The sequence below is a fragment of the Mus pahari genome, chromosome 4 (genome assembly GCF_900095145.1).
Source record: "Mus pahari chromosome 4, PAHARI_EIJ_v1.1, whole genome shotgun sequence".
Taxonomy (NCBI): Eukaryota; Metazoa; Chordata; class Mammalia; order Rodentia; family Muridae; genus Mus; species Mus pahari.
Window position 1 is genome coordinate 98,546,099 of NC_034593.1, and position 19,927 is coordinate 98,566,025.

Here is a 19,927-nt window from a genome sequence, read left to right on the forward strand (position 1 = left end):
ATCAGGGAGGAATTGCAACAATAAAGAGACTAGGAGCTGACTTCCTTTGTTGACCTCCAATCTATTGGATGAATTGGATTAAAGAAGGAACAATAATGGTGCTAGTCTGGCACGTCTCACAACTGGGAGACCAAAGGGTAAAGAAAGCACAAATCCTATCTATATTAAAGAGCCCTTCTTGGAACCTCCAAACCTGGAATCCATGATGTTGACTTTCATAGACCTATGCAGATCTATTTGCAAGATCTGGGATTTGAAGACCTTTAAGAATGGTGCAGACTACAGTCTAATGCTGCAGACAAGTTTACTTTAGTTTCAGTGTTCTTTTATACATGAATGAAACAAAGAAAGCAATGATACAAGGAGAGTCATTCAGAAAATCATGTAAATAAATGCCAGAAAGCAAGTGCTGAATATTAACAGAACAGCCTTTTCCCAGAACTTTCTCAGGACAGGCCAATTTAAACATAATTCCCTGGCATATACTATAGATCATACCTGGGAAGGCACCTAAGCAAGGCAGGAGGCCAGGGCACACAGAGGACAGCGCTCAGCACAGCCTTTGCCAGATTGGGCTCTAGAGCTGTGTTCTGACATCCAACAAGAATATACATGTCTTTCACAGTGACTGTAAATGTTTATTGCAGGAGGCATGAAATCATGTCCAAGAACAATCCAGGGAACCAAATGCACTTGAGGGAAAAGGCCCTCTGCCTTTTAGTCTTGAGCCTCTCTCATCGTTGGTTCCCTAAGGCTTCTTCTGTTCACCTGCTTCATCCTTTTGACTGAGTTCTGATTCCCATGCATGAGAAAGGTCAGGGAGGCAAGACAGGAAAGAGTGAACTAGAGGCAACAAGTGATTGCCCTGGAGTCTGGCCTTGAAAGAGAAAGGGGAACCCCACACTTGAGTATGCAGCTGTGGATCCTGGGTGCATCATGTTTAAACCCGCTGCCAGGATGTGCCAGCCTGAGCTGCAATAGCAGCAAAAGCAGTTATGGATAGAACCAGTTGTTTTGATTGAACTTTCAGCCCACTCCACCAGGGGGAATTCACATATGGTACTGTGAACGTAGACAAACCCTGTGATCAGAATAAGTCACAGGCTCCAGCGGAGAAGCGACTGCTGCTGCTTTGTTAGGTAGCATAGCTGCTAAGGGACTTCACATTTATGTTTATGTCATAGGTTATCGCTGCAGTCAGGGTCAATTTGAATATTTATTCTGTTTCCCGTTTTGGTCCTGTCCTGACTTGTGTTTTATAGTAGGAGGATTTCCCCCAGATTACCCAAATATAGCAGGTTTCCTCATAGTTGCCCCAAAGTGGATGTGAACATGTCCTGAGAATGGAGGGACCACAGACTCATGGAAGACAAGCCTTTTGTGTCATTTTTAGCTCCCAGATAACCTAGTCTTAAATCTTCTTCCCAAAGAACATCTCTAGGCATACATCCTCACCAAATGTCCCCTCCCTTCTGAATGTCTAAGAACTTACTCGTGGGCTGAGACCGGGCTGGGTGGGAGCACTTGCCTAGCATTGGTGAGGTCCTAGGTTCGACTCCCAGCACCACAAACAAACCAGTACAAACCGCAAACTACTGTTCAGAAGAAGGCTAACATGGTAGGCCTAAACTGTCCTCCTTGCTTGCAAAACTGTCCCTTAGCAAGTATCTGGGATCACTGAGTAGGGGAGAGTTTCTGAGGCAGGACAGAAAGATGCAAAATTGTGGGGACACAGGAAGAAAAGCTAGGGATCTGCTTTGCCTTCCCTACTAGAAAGGGCAAGGGGTCACTGAGAAAACCTAAATTAACTACTGGGACAATGTGTTCCCTAGAGACATCTTAATCAAGAATAAAAACTATATTTACAATCTGTTACCTTGAGTTTTCTACACTCCCCTCTCACAAAGAATTCACAACTTTGCTTAGAAAAGCAAATGCTTTAACCTTTGACCTTGTTGTCAACTATAGTTTTTAAGCAATGGGTAAAAAGGGCTGGGTGAAGGGGACACATCTGTTTCTTAGCAACTTTTAGAATTATAAGTTGAGAGCCACTGAAATCCTTTATGGGTCCCTTGAGAAACCCGTATTCTCATTTGGTATGTCTTATTCTTTCTCTGAGAGTCTCTTTCTATTAACCATTAAGATCAATATTAAAAATGTCTTTTAATAAACCCTTTAATTCTGCTTCATACTGGCTTGCCCTGCAATTCTTTTCTGTATGAAGCTCTAAATTCCAGTATTGCCTGAATGGAGATTCCTTCAGAGTGCAGTGGGATAAGTGTGTGTGTGTGTGTGTGTGTGTGTGTGTGTGTGTGTAGAATAGAATGGAGCTGTGCCTCTACCTGGTTGCTCCTGACATCCCTACCACCCCTAAATGCTATGACAGGCTGGCTGCACAGAATTCTGATGCTAATGACCTTATTTGAGCTCAGGCTTTACATGGGGTAAAATCCTTCACAAGATCTAGAGTTCTCTGGTTATATAACTACCTTGGGGGTGGGAGTGTAGCTCAAGGGTAGACTGCTTGTTTAAATTGAGATCCTAGTACAGACAAAAAGGATTCCTCCAGACCACACGACAACTTGCTTTTATGAGCAAGTGGTTATAAACTTGGCTTTCCCGTAATTCCCTTATGCTTATCAATTTGCTGTAATGATTTACAACACAATAATTATAGACAGATTGAGTATACAAATTGGGACCAGCCAAGTGGAGAAAGGCTACAGCTGTGGAGCATTTTAAATACAAAGCTTCCACATGATCAGTATGGAACCCCTGTCCTTCTAGCACATGGATGTAATTACCAACCAGGAAAACTCACCGGAGCTCACAGCAACAGATCTCCTTCCTTCCTTCTTCCTTCCTTCCTTCCTTCCTTCCTTCCTTCCTTCCTTCCTTCCTTCCTTCCTTCCTTTCTTCTGTCTTGTGTGTTTGTTTTTCATTTTTAAACTTGTGTTTGTTTGAAAAAAAGGCTTTCTAGGCATTTCTGGCTGGCTTGAACTTGTTGTAGAGACCTAATTGGCCCCCAACTTGTAGCAGTTTCTTGCCTGTTTCTGAACTCTGGGATTGCAGGCATGCACCACCATGCCTGACTGAGGCTTTTTATTGTGGTTTATTAAATATGTACAACTGACTTAGTCATCAGCCATGTGACTGAACCTAATCTCTAGAGCCTCTTTGTGTTCATAAGACACTCCATATTGTTTTTCAGACTGTGCCCTGCCTTGAAGGACTGTGTTTTCCAAGCAACATTGTTTTATGGATGGAGGTAGCTATGAACCTTGGACATATGCAGAGCACCGTCTAAGAGGCACCACATACATGATATAGACTAATTAATAATTAACTTTTTGTGTTCCACTCTACAAATCCACTGGGGTGAATTAAGATTCTAAGGGAACATGGACATATTAAGGGCCAGGTGGTAGTGGCACACACATTTAAGCCCAACACTCAGGAGACAGATTTCTGAGTTCAGGACAGCCTGAACTATACAGAGAAACCTGTCTCAGAAAAACCAAACTAAACCAAACAAATCAGGAATACCAAGTCTAAGAGTATACTGGGCATAGTAGCCTGGGGAAAGAGTATAACTTTGATATTTGGGCACCACCCCTACACAGGTAGGCAGGACTCTAGCATCTCTGTGGCTATCTATGATGGCCCCAGCCAACCTTCCATTTGACTGGTCAGAGGAATTCAAGGAAATGGCAGGGAGAGAACTTTCAGGTGTCCTATGGATTTCTGCTTAGCCAGGATCCTGAAGCCTACCCAAATTGCTGCCTGTTCCGTTTGTCCATCTCTACCTGCTGTCTGTCTGTCTAACTGTTCATTCATTTAGACCTGGCCTTGCCCTTTTACTTCTGGAGTCTGCCTTAATCTCTGCAGTTCGACTCTGACCTTGCAGCCTGACTTACAGCCAAGTCACAGTGGCTTCTCTAGCAAGACTTTCAGCTTAGTGGGGTTCACGGTCTTGTCAATAGAAAGTTTTACATCTCTATTAGCTTTCATTTTTTAGCCTCTCAGACTTTGAACCTTCTTGCCTTTTCAACCCTTTGCAGTTATTCTACTGTGTGTGTGTGTGTGTGTGTGTAGGAATACTTATACTGTGTGACATATAATGTACAATCTTAAGGTTAATGTTAGTGATTAAGATTGGAAAAGGAAATCATATTGACCTTAGCCAGCATTTTCAAGAAAAGTGAGAATTTTATTTTTTAAACATTTATTTTTATGTGTATGTGTGAATGTCTACATGTGTGAGCATCATGTGTGTGCCTGGTGCCTATGGATGCCAGAAGATGGCACTGGAGTCCCTAGAACTAGAGAAACAGTTAGTTGTGGGTACTGGGAACCATACCCAGGTCCGTGGCAAGAGTGGAAAACACCCTTAACTATCTCTCCAGCACAACAAGAGTGGGAGGATGTGGCAAACTGTTTCATTGAAACCACTGTACCTTGTAAATTTGTTATTCTATACATTCTGATATAGTGGGAAGTCACAAACATGTTTGTCTGTTTCTGATGCAGCTCACTCTTGACACTGTTTTTTAAGAAGGCTGGTATCTCAAGGTCTAAAGCCTCACCTTCTAATTAGAAGGCTAATCTTCCTGAAGTGGACTGCCCCAGCACGAATCAGCTCATTACTTTAAGCTATCTGAAGGGCAACTCCTGAATCACCTCATTAATATAAACTATTGTGCCCACTGCGAATAACAAAGATACTCCTACACTCAGGAAATTCCAAAGATGTACAGGCTAGTTCCCCGTAACTTGAGACAAAGAAAAAGATACATTCTTTTTCAAATAACCTTGTTCTTAAACTAATTATGTAAATCATATCTTTTACAATAAATACAACTTTTCCCTATAGGAGCTGAGAATTTGGGTAATGCCTATAATGGGTGTTTATATGATGAGACTTCAATGGAAAAATCTGGGCACTGAGTTTCTAATGAATTTTGCTGGTTGGCAGGATTTCCCAGGGGTTGTCATGGCTTATTGCTGGAGGGATTGATCACATCCTGGGTTACTCCACAAGAAGGGATTCTAATAAGTGTCAGGGCAAAGCATACCTTTTCCTTCAAAGGAATCAAGAGGGAATTTATCAGAGCCAAATAAAAGTGAGCATGGCTGGGAGACACAGATTCAGGTAACCACTGTGAAATGGTCACAGGAGATTTTTTTTTTTATTAGTCACAGAATAAAAGGAAATCAGACATCAATGCAAGTACAGTGGGAGGGCCATCTGACAGACAGACTGCAACAAAACTGGGGAATGTCTGCTCCTGGGTCACATTCAGGATTTAGATCTCACCTGCTTTTGAGTTGGTAGTGACTAGGTGTGTCAAGCTTAAAAACCAATTCCAAGATTTTTTTCTACAAGTCAGGAAAATGTAGGATGTTAGGTTGGATATATCAGTGTGTGACAAATGGCTGTCACAAGGGATTAAAGACAGCCTAACTCATTTTGATTCACCATCTGTAACATTTCAACTCGGTATCATCATTAAATCTAGTCAGTTAACCAGGCTACAGAATCTTCAACATGTATGTGTGACTTTTTCAGGGAACTTCTATTTGTCTGTCTGTCTGTCTGCGGCCCCCCCCTGTCTCTCTCTTTTCTGTCTCTCTCTCTGTCTGTCTCTGTCTGTCTCTGTCTCTGTCTCTGTCTCTGTCTCTGTCTCTGTCTCTCTCTCTCTCTCTCTCTCTCTCTCTCTCTCTCTGTTTTTTCGAGACAGTTTCCTGCACACAGGGTAAAATGGCATGGAGCTGTATATACACTGTGCATATATAAATTCCTGCTTTGGGTATACTACACTACAATTATGTCAGATGTAATTACTCAGAAAAATTGAGTGTCTGGCTGCAGAATATTCACATTATCTTTGCAGCTTCATGCTGTAATATGTAATTATCTCAGAATAAAGAGAAAAAGTAATTACTGGATGATATGCAATAAACTTCTAAGTGGCTACTGACAGGGGTATCTTATCTACTCAGTCCCATAATTTGAAGAAATTACAATCCTTGGTTTTAGAATTTTTCTTTTTGTTTTGTGGTAGAAAATAGGTTTGTTAAAACCTCACCCAATGTTTATAATCTTCTGGTTGAGAAATTGTATTGTTATTATTGGTGTGACCACATGCTCTGTATGTTAAACAGTTAATATATTTGAAATGCAACTATGTTTGACTGCATATTGTTTTCTCTCAACAATTCAATGCACTAAATACTTCTGGCTAAATCCAAATATAGAAACTAAAATCTTAGGAGTATATCTTTTCAAGTTATTTAATTTAGTTTGTTTTCACTTTTGATATATTAAATATTTACAACAGCAACAATATAGAAGTAAACTGAGAGGCCACTTAAAATGCATAAGATATAATTCCTAAGGGAAAAAAACAGAATACACAATTCCTTGTATAGGTAATATTTTAATAACCCACATCATAAACAGATACATAAGAAGTGCCCTTATGGCTTGTTATGAGTTAGAGTAACATATACATTTCTGAAAGAGTGCTACTTCTTTTTAAAAAAGATTTATTTTTATTTATATGAGTACACAGAGCACAGAACAGAAGAGTGCATTGGATTCCATTACAGATGGTTGTGAGCCACCATGTGGTTGCTGGGAATTGAACTCAGGACCTCTGGGAGAACAGTCAGTGCTCTTAACCTCTGAGCCATCTCTCCAGCCCAGGAGTGCTACTACTTCTTTTTTTCTAAGGTTTATTTAGGGTGTCCGATCTCATTAGGGATGGTTACCCTCTCCGGCCCCGCTTGCTCTAGCCCTAAGGAGTGCTACTTCTAATCTCTGTTTTTCCTTAACGTTACCTTTGCTACAGCCAGTTCATGCTCTGCACTTATCCTCACAAGCACTTGTCTTGGACTCTTATGCCAGTCAATGAACGAAGAGTTAGCAATTCAAATAAACCAGTAAGTCACTGCCTCTCCAGATGACTCCAGGCGGGGCTTCGACTGCTTATGAATATACACTTGATCTGGGCATGGTGACACACATCTTTAATCCAAGCCCTGGGAGGAAGAGGTTGGCAGATCTCTGTAAGTTCAAGACCAGCCTGGTTTCAGGATAGCCAGAGCTTTTACACAGAGAAACCTTGTCTTGAAAAAACAAAACAAAACAAAAAAACCAAAACAAAATACAAAAAAACCACTTGAGAAAGTCACAGGATACCTTGTACTTTCCTTGCTTTCTCTTGGGACAGATGGAGGGATCAGTCCTCACAGTCAGTCACACACTGGGCAGCTCCAGTCTAAGAGCCCCGAGCTACTCCACTCACAGCTGAGGACAACTTGGTTGGCTAATGCTTACTCAGTTCTGAGACTGTGGGTGGAACAACAATCAACATTTTTTCAAAATTCTTTTTATTTATGTGTATGACTGTTTGCCATCATGTTTGTATCTGAACAGTGCCACTGGAGGCCAGAAGAGGGCACTGGATCTCCTGGAACTGGAATTACAGATAGTTGTGAGCCACCATGTGGGTGCTGGCAACCTAACCTGGGTTTTTCTGCCAGATCAGCAAGTGATCTTAACTGCTGAGCCATCTATCCCTCCAGCCCTGGCAATCATTATTAACCATCATAGAATCCCTCACCCCAGAGAATCAAGGATTTCAACATAAAAAGCTATGAAGTATGCCAACATTGAGAGAATATTTCATAGACATTCCAAATGAAAGCATTAAAACAACAGGTGACCTTGCTTTAAGGTGGAGACGTCTGTGACCTTTGAGTTCAACCTTACTCTTCTCTTATTTCTAAACTGTAATTTCCTGACACTCTCATGTTTACAGTTACAGTATGTTTTAGCTTGTAATAGACAGAAACAGAGTAAATAGGGGCTGGTGAGATGGCTCAGTGGGTAAGAGCACCCGACTGCTCTTCCGAAGGTCGAGTTCAAATCCCAGCAACCACATGGTGGCTCACAACCATCCGTAACAAGATCTGATGCCCTCTTCTGGGATGTCTGAAGACAGCTACAGTGTACTTACATATAATAAATGAATAAATCTTAAAAAAAACCAAAGTAAATAAATCAGGAGGGCTGAGGATGTAGCTCAATGGTAGGCGCCTTTTGTGTAGTGGTTTCCTCAAGATGGAAATCTTCCATCTTGGAGGGAAACTCCTTAACACGCAGGCTGTAAGAAAGGAGGGGGAAATAACATGGTGATTTAAGGGCAGGGGAAACATCCAATCCTGCAGGGATGCCTGTTTAAATGGGAGGAACCCAAATGCTTAGGGAAGTCCCTGAAAATGACCAGATATATTACACCCCTCATTCACCAATCACATTTTTAAGCAGTAAGACTATCTAGAGGCAGGTGCCAATAAGCTGAGTAGTCTAGACAAAACAGAGACCAGCTGAGGCTCCTGCCACAGGCTGGACCAACTGAGCTCCCCAGAAAGGACACTTTCCACTACGTTGAGTAGCCTGCAGGTTGCACAGTGTGTTCTAGGTTTCCAGCTTTTGTGAGCTGTCATCTGTGCTGAAATGGAGTTTGGTGGCGCAGCTGTCTTTAAGTTATTTCTGCCCCTGTAAGTAACCCCTCATCCATATTCCCATAAGTAACTCTTGGAAAACTCATTGGTTCACCTACTGGACTTTGGTGTTAACTAGTTAGGTCTCCCATGGATTCCTTACCTGGGGTGAGTAGATCTTTGTCTACATCTCGGTAGGAATATTGTCACAAGTGTTTGCTTAGCATGCACAGGCCCCGAGTTTGATGCACAGCCCCCCTCCCCCACACACACTTCATCAGGAGCACATGGACACGAGTTTATTGGATTGTATGACAGTTACTAGGCATGCAAGCTTAAAACAAACATACCAGATCAATAACCATGCAATCCATCAGTTAGGACACACAAAAGGAGAGGCCAAGTGAGGCTGCAACACGGCATACTAATCTTTCTTATAACAAGTGCCTCTGCTAACCACCACCACCCAGGATGAGGGCAGATGGACTTCCCTCCATCCGGAAATCAGCTCAGTTGTCTCCGAGGCTGCTGGCTTAGAAGCCGTCATCAAGGTGTTTATGATATCTTCTTATAATCCCATCAGTGAGGCAGGAAGGAAGACCTCAGGTTTAAAGTTAGCAGAGCCTACATATCAAGACTCCACCACACACACACACAATTTTGGTTCTGCTTTTTTTTTTTTTTTTTTTTTTTTCAGAGACAGGGTTTCTCTGTATAGCTGTCCTGGCACTCACTCTGTAGACCAGGCTGGCCTTGAACTCAGAAATCCGCCTGCCTCGGCCTCCCAAGTGCTGGGATTAAAGGCATGCGCCACCACGCCCAGCTTGGTTCTGTTCTTGATGGTAATATTATACACTCTATTGCTGAAGATATTACACACTTTAGTTACAGGACATGGAGAAGTCAACCTGAAATTGACTTATTTTTTTTCCTTTTGCTGGGGGTGGAGTGGGAAGATAAGAAATCAATAGTTTCATTCAGCTGTGAGCCCTGTGAGCTACAAATGACTAATGTGACAAGACATGTATAACAGTGGCACGAATGTTATGGGGGTAAATAAGCAATTTCTGATTAGATTTAAGGCCTCATGAGGGGCAACTCATTTGTGGTAGTGTAAATACAGCTAAGAATTTATTGCTGGGGAGCTTAAATAGGCCTTGGAGAAGAACATATTGTCAGGGAACAGCTGAGTCTATTGTCTCCTTAGCTAAACAATGTTAGACTTTATTTCTTTTTCTCCTAGTTGTGCCCTTAGCTAGAAGTCAACTTGATTTTTGATTTGTTCTTTCTTAGTAAACTTGTGAATTACACATTAACTATTTCCATTGTTCTGAGAATTGACTGACCATAAAATGTTTCACGGTATGTTAACTGTCTGACCATGAACCTATAACATGTACCTTTCCCACGATTATAAAAATAAGTGCAAAATTTTGCTTTTGCAATCACTCCCTCGTTTGCCATAAAAGGTTTTTCTGCTTCTGGTCTTGAATGCTTCATTCTCCTACCAAGGTAGACTGTAAGTTTGGCTTGGCTGTAAATAAACTGTCAATATCTTACAATATCTTGCTGTTAGCTCCCGTTTTCCATTCATAATAGACATTACTATTATTAGCTAAACGGTCAAATTGCCTTCTAACTATGTATCTCTATACCCAAAGGCTAGTGCAGCCCTCAGCCCTTAGAGAGAGCTCTTACTGTAGTAGACTGTGGTTAATACAGAGACTCACAGGTCCAAACGTAGAAAGCAAGTGTCTATGACGTGCTCTGCTGTAAGTGGGGCATCTATATCTCAGGGAACACTGTGGAAGAGGGGCAGAGAGATTATGGGAGTCAGAGGCTGGGCAGGACACCAGGACAGCTGAACGAACTACCAGCAGCTGTGGGCGTCTGCAGGAGTGACATCAGGCCTGTCAGCATTCCAGCACAGAGTGGGGAGGGATGCTCAAGACCTCACCCTTAGCTGAGGAGGTATTGCTAGTGACTAGTTGGGGGGCAGGAACAGTTTCTTTAGGGGTGTGGTTCCTGGCAGGTTGACCATGCTGTGGTGCATGGCCTCAAACCCATGTCCATGTGGGCAGCACTAATTAGACCTGGTGGGTTAAAGCAAACAAAGGGATGATTTTATAAAGGGACACGGAGTTGGGGGAAACATGGGTGACTTCCTGGAGGGGAGTGAGGTATAAATATAATCAAAATATAATGTATGGATGTGTGAAGTTTTCAGAGAATAAAACTTTTTAAAATTGCAGTGTTTTATTTTTTTTTGGGGGGGGGCAGGTGGCACATGACTTTAATCCCAGTTCTTGGGAGGTAGAGGCAGGTGGATCTCTGAGTGCCAGGCCAGCCTGGTCTGTAAAATGAGTTCCGGAACAGTCAGGATGCACAGAGACACCCTGTTTTGAAAAACAAAGAAGCAGATAAGCAAACAAAACCACAGGCTTTTAAAAAATAAGACCACTTTATTCTAATTACCTGGGAAACCAAACCATCAGTAGCTCATTCAGGAGGTCGCCTGCTTCCAGCTGTCCTTCCCTGTTAGCTGACTGCACCCTTTCTGCTCTCCCAAATCTTAGACTACAGAAAAACTTGCATGTGTTTTCATATATACATGAATACTTTAAAGCCACAAATGAGGGAGAATGTGGGTGTGCATGTGTTGTATGTGTATGTGTTTTCCTTCCTGAGTTCGGGTCACCTCAGTTAATATGACTTCCCAAGCCTGTCCATTTTCCTAAACATTTCACAAAAAGTCACAGTTTTGTATGTCTGACAATGGGAAGAATTCTCCAGATTCACCGGGAGATACACATTTCAAATCTTATCTCTTTGTTATTGTCTTATTTAAGGTTTCTATTGCTGTAAAGAGACACCATGACCATGGCAACCCTTATGAAGGGAAACTGTAGGCTTAGGGTTTTCAAAGCCTACTTTAATAAAGGTTCTCAGATTTCGACCCATCTTTCTAGCCTACTGTCCAAAGGCAGGGGAGAAAAGATGGTAAATAGGACAAGGGGGTGTGGGCCTTTTCTGAAGTAGTTTTTGGGGAGATTCCAATCTCCATTGTCAAGATACCAGAAGTCCAGTTCATAGTGTCACCAAACATGAATCAGCAGTGGTGGTATAGCAGAAACAGCCAGGCCACCACCCAATTGGCATGAGTCAGTAGGAGTGACCAGAACCAGCCAGAATGCCAGGAGAAGTTCTCTGTCATGCCTCTCTCAATGAATATCAGTGACGACCAGAGACCAGCAAAGCGTTGCACAGCAAGCAATGCAAACACTGTGTCACTGTGTGTTGGTCCTACTTACATTTTCTCCAACCATCATGTGTCCTCACGGGTCTTGCTTCAGCAAAGAATCAAATGAGTCTGCATTATATGACACAACCAGAAATTTCCATTTCAGAAAACATTTAATTTGGGACTGGCTTACAGTTTCAGAGGTTTAGTCCATTATCATCATGGCTGGGAGTGTGTTGGCATGCAAGCCATATGTGCTGGAGAAGGAGCTGAGAGTTCTATCACTTGACCTGCAGGTAGCAGTAGGAGATTTAGACACATTGGCCAGACTTGAGCTTATAAAACCTCAAAGCCCAGCCGGGCGTGGTGGCGCACGCCTTTAATCCCAGCACTCAGGAGGCAGAGGCAAGCAGATCTCTGAGTTCGAGGCCAGCCTGGTCTACAGAGTGAGTTCCAGGACAGCCAGGACTACACAGAGAAACCCTGTCTCAAAAAACCAAAACCAAACCAAACCAAACCAAACCAAAAAAAACCCTCAAAGCCACTTGCACAGTGACACACTTCCTCTAACAAGGCCACACCTCCTTATAGTGCCACTTCCTATGATTCACATAGGAACCTCCCAGATTTCACACACATAAATATATGGGGGTCATTCCTATTCAAATCACCACAGTGACTAGCACAGGCTCAGAGCTGGTCCACAGGACACATTCACACTGGGATTCAATTCTGTTCCGTACTTTTGTGTCGGGATGACAGGTCATTCCAGTGTCCATTACACCACCAAGACAGCTAGTAGAAGAAAAACACTGAACACTAGGAATTTTTTAAAATGAAATTTTCATATCACACCTCAGCTTAAGCCCATGTCATAGACATTTCTCTGGAGGATGGTAATGTTCTGTGAATTACTACCTAGCAAACAGTAGGAGGGACCAAACAGTTCATAACACGGAAATGTAGAAGACAGATAAGACACTAGGCTATTTCTTTATTTTATTATTATTATTATTAAATGTTTTCTAATGAGAGAGCAAGAAGAGGTGTGGATTTGGATGGGTGAGGAGATATGGGAGAAGCAGAAGGAGGTGAAACTAATCAGAATATATTATATGAAGAGAAAGACAGTAGATAAGGCAGAATTTCCTTTTATTTATTTATTTTTGTTTGATAGGCAAGATACTTCAAAGGTTTGTTTTTTAAAATTATGTTTATTAATTTTTTGTTTGCTTTTCCAGACAGAGTTTCTCTGAGAGTTTTGGCTGCTCTGCAGACAAGGCTGACCCCAAACTCAGGAGATCTGCCTGCCTCTGCCTCTTGAGTGCTAGGATTAAAGATGTGGGCCACCACCAGCCAGCTTGAAGGCTGTCTTATTACCATGTGGAATATTATCTAGTTTTTATATATAACATTGTCAGTAGTCTGCTCAGGCTGCTGTAACAAATGCTCACAGAATAGATGGCATAAACAACTACAGTTTAGTTTTGCCTGGAACCAGGGTGATGTTAGGTCCCATCTCCCAAACACTCCAAAATGTCAGCGCCACTGCCCATGTCCTAAGCAACAGTCCTAAGCTGGGCTCAGAAGGACTGCTGGTGGACAGAAAGAGCTTACACTCAGCATTCTTCAGGAACCTATGACATGGATTTCCTTTATCTCCTTTACCTCTGGCAATGGGGCTTCTAGCTCCCCTTTAGTACACACCTGTAACATTTGTCAAAGCCCCAGTGCTAGGCCTTAGGCCGTTCTGGCTTAGTCTGGGTACTTGCTGTCCTGGAACTCAGAGACTCACCTGCCTCTGTCAGTGCTGGGATGAAAGTGTCTGCTTCCTCACCTAGCTCGTTATCATTTTTTCAAAAGACATTTTGAAAGGTTACTCACTGAGTAAAAATAAAAGCAGTACTTGAGGCTAATTTACTTGACTTCAAACTCAACCTGATCTCCATGTCAGAAGGAACATGTGGTCCTACGCCAGAGGCTCCATTAAAGAAATGACTACACTAAGGGACTGGCCATGGACAGGAACAGATGCCACCCACAGCTTGACATCTGCAATTTGGTGACTGGTCAAATTTGATTTTCAGGCTTGGGGACCCAGCTCTGAGCATCACAGGGGTCCAAGTGAGGGTGAACTAGGCAAGTTTGGAGAGGAAATTTGTCATGAGGAATTTATATCCATAAGTGGGTCAACCATCAAAAATTCTGGACCTGTCTATTCTAAAAAGAAAACATCAGAGATAAAATAAAGTAGGAATCTAGGTTTATGATTCAGAGGTGTCAACCCAAGTTCTGATGGTCTCATTGCGTTGTGCCTGAGGGAAGGTTGGATGTTATGACAATAGAGCCATGTTGTAAAGGAGCCCACCCACCTCCAGAAAGCCAGAAAGCAGAGAGGGAGCGCTTCATTTCCAGTGCATTACTTCTCCCAATGAGGACCCACCTCTCGGCCTATTCATCAAATTCAACTATAAATTCATTAATGGGCCATTAACCTCCTCTCCTCCACATCTAGTTTCTTCTCAGTAGTGACACCAGTCCTTCAATATATGAGCCTTCTTTCTGGGGGAGACATTTTTGGAGGGGTGGTCCCTTCCATGGCCAGGTGGTTTGACCAAAGGAAACACTACGTGTCCATCTGGAGAATGCCAGAAGGAACTAATTTTTCCTTAATGGATGGGCCTTACTGCTGCCGTCTCATTGTGATAAAATACCCCGACACAAGTGATTGCGGGAGGGAAGGAAGGGATTATTCTGGTTCAAAGTTCCAGGTTTCAATCCTCCTCCTAACCCCACCCCACCCCCTTGGGGAAGTCACAGGAGCTGGAGCTTGACACAGCTGGTCACATGGCGTTCAGTCAAAAGGCAGAGTGAATGCTTGCCTCAGAGCGCTCTCCTTCTCACTCTGCTGAAGGCAGGGAATAGCACCATTCACACTGGTCAAGTCTTTCCATCACAATTAGGGGGATCAAGACAATTCCCTACCATAGGAAGAATGCTCTGTGGAGTCTAGATTGTGTCAAGGTGACACCATCATTATCCAGCACACCTCCCTACTGCAGAGGCCAGCTTCTTTTAGGTTTTTATTTTTTATTTTTTGTACCTAGAAGTGCATTTATGTCGTCTTATATACCCCTTTAATGAAGTCACTTTGAACTGCATGTGTGCTAAGCCACCAGGAAACTCTCAAACTGTAATAATACACAATCCTATCTCAAAAGCCAGAGTTACACATTTTTTCCCATATGCTCTAGGCTCTCAAGTATTGAAAACAAGATGCAATTTATCTTTGTGCTATCCGCATCATGCTTTTGCACAGAGTAGCCAGTGAAATGTCTGAATATTTAATATTTCATTTGTGGCTTTTTTTTTTAACCTTAGAGGCAAGTATAGACCAGCATTCTTTAGTACTGGAAGCTTTTCTTAAATTTCTGATTCCTAACTCCAAGTGCTGACACCACAGGCATGCATTACCATGTCTAGCTTATGTATGGTATATTTAACAAGCTATTCACTAGTAAACACAAGTTTTGGAATAAATGAATGAATGAATGAATGTTTGAGACAAGGGTTTTATGCTGACTAAGCTGGCCTCCAATACTGTGACTCTGAGCTCCTGATTCTGCCCCAACCTCCCCACTATGCTCGGATTACAGGAATGTGCACAGCTGGCTCAGGTTTTGCTTTTAAAGCAGGTTTCTTTCTTCTCTCTCTCCCCCTTTCCCTCTCTCCCACTCCCATCTCAGGTTTTTCTTTGGTTGTATACAGCAAATGTAAAATTGACGGAAAGGAAACACTTCACGTTTTCTAAGATTAGACAGTCCTTAAAATGTATATGGTTTAAAAAAAGTTCAGAGCGTGGTTGGGATTCAACTTTACCCAGCTTATGGTCTCTAAAAGGCCCTCGTGTCATTAATTGTTCTGGGCCAGCAGGCTCGCGCTGAGCTCACCTGCCTCTTCTGTGGCCTGCCATTGGCCCGGACGACGTCCACGTCTCTTCCGCGCACGAGGAGCCTCGCACCCGGGACGCCACGGACCTAACAGCCACCGAGCACGCAGCCTGGCCGCCAGTCTGGGTCGCACTCAACAGTCGCAGCAGGGGCAGGTCGCTGCAGCGCGAGGGTCTGGGATGCTGTGGGGCTGAGGGTCGTGGTCCTCCCCAGGGTTCGGAAGATCGGTGGGAAAATGTCTTCGGGGCATGCGCCACAGTGGCCGTTAAGTGACCCAAAACCGACACCTTGGAGGCGGCAGCCGGGAGGCATGGGGCCCGAGCATGGCCGGGCTTCGCACGTCCAGCGAGGACCCTGAGGGCGCAGAGCGCAGGCGCAAGGCGCAGGGCCAGCCGCGGCCAGGTGCGGAGCACGGGTGGAGCAGCGCGGCTGCGCGGGCGTCGGGGGCGTCGGGGGCGTCGGGGGCGTCGGGGGCGTCGGGGGCGTCGGGGGCGTCGGGGGCGGGGCCCGCAGCCACACGGTTCTGGGTGGGGCTTTGTCTGAGCGGCTTGCTTTCCCGGTTGGATTTGCTTCTTGCCCATGGGTGAGTGATGCTGGGGGTTGATGAGGACTAGAGATGGAACACTAACACCCTTGTCCCTCCCTCCCAGCCGAGGTTCATAACACACATCAGGAAACCACTGAAAAGCTGGTGATTGACCTCTTGTTTACTTGAGATTAAGTTCTAGTTGATAGGAACTTGTGTGATAGAATAACAGCCTTCAAGTCCGCGAGTGAATTGGATCCGTGTTGCAACGTCATTGACTTATTAGGGACATCCACCGCACCCCGCATTCGTTTGACGATGTTTGAGAAGTTTCTGAAAGCACAATGGATGAGGTTGATATTTTGAGAATGATGTTAAACTTCTCTCTACCCTTCTGTGTGCTGAGTTACTGCCGAGCATACTGCGCCTGGTTTTATGCGGTATTGGGGAGAGCCAATATGCTACAGGCTTGCTGTGTAAGCATTCTACCAACTGAGCAGCATCCATAAAACAAGGCCGAGGATCTTAGCAATAGCGTGAATCACACTGAACTAGTAATGGTTAAACATGAGTATTATCACACTTTGCTCAGTTGCATGGTTTTAGAACCTGTCGTCAGTATCTCGGTACTTACAGTGAGAACTCTGTGGGCAAGTGGTAACAGAGGAGAAGGCAGCAGAGTGCCTACCCCTTTCATCTGGGCCGTCGTCTCTTCCAGGCATCTCATGTGCAAAGGGATTACTGGGCATTTACAGCAGAGTTGCCACTGATTCTGATACAGAGCCCAGAGGATAAATCTGCATTATTCTTATTTGTTTGTCACAATAGAAGTCGGAAACAAAATGGAAATGGCAGAAAACATACCGGTAAATACTACCCTTCTTACCCACCCACATGGGTCTCAAAGGGGGGTGTACTGTGGAGAAATGACAAGCCATCCTATTAGGTCCTTGCATTTCTCCCCAAGGTGTTGAACTAAATAACAGTGACATCAGTGAAATACTCACATTTGATGCATAGAAAGTAAAACCATAGTTGTTACTTTCTTAAAAAAAAAATCTCTAAAGTGCAAATGGTCACCTGGATTTTATTTATCCTTTTTTTTTTTTTTTTCCTAGAAAGTTTAAAGTGTAGAGTCTTATGTGAGATCCATTGAAACCCAAGACTTTGCATTTCTAAGTTTCCAGGAAGATGTTATACTCGTTGAGGGACCACACTTGGTGACCTTGGCTGAATCTCCCTGCTGTGTGGCATTTGGGCACTTGAAATTTGGCTAGTGCAACTGAGCAAGGAACTGAACTTTACCTTGATTAATTTTAGCATTAACAAGTGTGAAACTCTGGGTTCAGTCCCCAGCACAGCTCGAGAGAGGGAGAGAGGAGACTGGGGCTTGGTTACATGGGCAGGGTGTGTTTTATTGTCTCTCTGAGGATGGAGGCCAGTGCCACACCCATGGAAGACAAGTGGTCTGCCACTAATCTATATCCAAGCCCCACGTGTAATTTGTTTTTATTGGATATTGATATTCTAGATTCAGGGTTGTCTTGGTTTAGTCCCTTACAGTGCTGTAGGAATAGTAGGGACAGCTACTGCAGACACAGCTTACGTTTCTTTTTCTCTTAGATCTGTTGAAGGAAAAAAAGGGGGTATTGTGATTTAGGACAGTTGCAACAAGAACAGTTGGGCTTAACTCTGGGTCAGTAAGGCGAGGGCAGCTGAAGATGGAGATGTATAGATAGAGATGCAGGCAAGGAGTAGTGTATGGGAAGATAGGCTTAGAAAATGAAGAAACATGAAGGTGGGAGACCAGTTAGAATTTAAACCAAGTTAGAATTCTAGTCCATGCAGTCCAAAGACTGGGATCCAGACTCAGATCAAAGCCTGCTAGAGAAGAGACCTCAGTAGTTTGAGTGAAGCCTGGGAGGTTGAGAGAGTTGGTTTCTTATAGTCTTTGGTCTGTCTAGACCACAGTCCTTGGCAGTTTACCTAGTAAAGAGGTCCTGACATTTACCTACAGGCAGCAGAAACGCCCACTTAGTGCGTACTGCAAGGCAGCTCAGCAGCCTTACATCTGAACCGCTGTTGCCCAGATGGATCCTGTTGTTTTCTTCTTAAATGTCTAAAGTCACACGTGATTGAGACCTTTCTGTTGTTTAAAATCTTGCAGTGCAATAGTGTGGTTGGTGGCAATTTTAAAGAAGTTTGTCCAGAGAAGGTAATTCGGTTCAAACCACCATTATACAAACAACGGTACCAGTTTGTTAGAGATTTAGTGGATCGCCATGAACCCAAGAAGGTAATTATTATTATTATTAACTGTTAAGACTGCCCTATTAAAGTGGTTTATCAAATATACCGTAAGATATCCTCCCCCTTACCTCCCACCCAAGTATTTGGGATTAAAACAAGAGCTCTGGAATGCTAGGCGAGCTGACTGCTACTGAGTGACTTCCCCAGCCTGAATGATTTGGCATGTTGGATATGATTATAGTACCGTGTACACAAATAGGAAACTGTTAGAAAGAAAGAAAAAGACCTGTGGTTTTATAGGTTGCATAGTCTGACTTCTTCCTCATAGGCTCAAGCAATCCTCCTGCCTCAACTTGTCTCCTGCTGGTGTGCCCAGCAGGAGAAACTTCAAAATGGTTATTGCAATAGGGAGAAGACCTTAAGAGCAGGAGGAGCTCCACATGTTTCAGAGTTAAGGAGGTTTTTTTTTTTTTTTTTTTTAATTTCTTTTTTAAACTGTGGAGACATGAACAGAGTAACAAATTGGGAAAGTCATGATGATAATCCCAAGGGCCAGCAACAGCATTTTTAACATCGAGGGCAGCTTAATTATGGTTATTTATTATTGGATACAGGGTCTTATAGTTCAAACTGGCCTCCAACTCCACTCTCCAGCCTCTGCCTCCCAAGTTTGTGATTACGGTGTTTGCCACCCCTGCTGCTGAACACCCCGCCCCACCAGTCTGTTTTCGTATATAAGGTCTGGCTAGAGTGACCTTGCTTTCTTGCTTTCCATTTTAGCCTTTATTCTTTGCCCTGACAGTAGTGGGGCTCCAGGCATTTCCCAGCCTGCTTGGGAAGGATCATTGAGGAAAAAAATATTTCTTCAGTTTGGGGAGGCAAGGTGGGGATGTGGGGGTTGGAGAGAAGCTTTAGGAAAGTGTGGTTATGGGAAATTTTGGGAACAAATAGTAATTTTCAACATTGAGACTGGGAATGGCAACACAGAATCTTACCTGAGTCTTAATGGAGGAAGGCCATTCTCTGCAGTGACCCCTTTCCTGGAACATGAAGTGTAGATGAGTCCCTTTAGCTCAGAGCTCAGGTGGAAATCAGGGTGCTCAGAGCTCAGGTGGAATCCACCTTGCTAGCAGGTGAGATGGCTCAGCCAGTATAGGTATTTGCTGCCAACTCTTATGACCTGAGTTCAAATCCCCAGGATCCTCCTGGTAGAAGCTGAGAGAACTGATTTCCACAGGTCCTCAGACCTCCATATGTGTATCGCGGTAAGCAACAGAAATGCACCAATATCAACAAGAGTTCCCATGAGTAAGCTCTGCATGGTGGTGTACATCTTTAATTCCAGCACTCGAGAGGCAGAGGCAGGTGGATCTCTGAGTTCGAGGCCAGTCTGGTCCATAGAATTCAAGGACAGCCAGGGCTACACAGAGAAACCCTGTCTCCAAAAAC

General features: G+C 43.6%; 1 protein-coding gene across 1 annotated transcript in view; it reads left to right on the top strand.

The window, feature by feature from the left end:
* The first annotated feature begins 16,252 nt into the window (after positions 1–16,252).
* Positions 16,253–19,927, top strand: part of Henmt1 (HEN methyltransferase 1) — a 13,921-nt gene continuing 10,246 nt past the window's right edge. Inside the window, exons 1-3 of the mRNA XM_021196786.1 lie at positions 16,253–16,285; positions 16,947–17,094; positions 18,396–18,524. Of these exons, the coding sequence (XP_021052445.1) occupies positions 17,071–17,094; positions 18,396–18,524 (153 nt within the window). The 5' untranslated portion in view covers positions 16,253–16,285; positions 16,947–17,070. The remainder of the gene's footprint in view (positions 16,286–16,946; positions 17,095–18,395; positions 18,525–19,927) is intronic.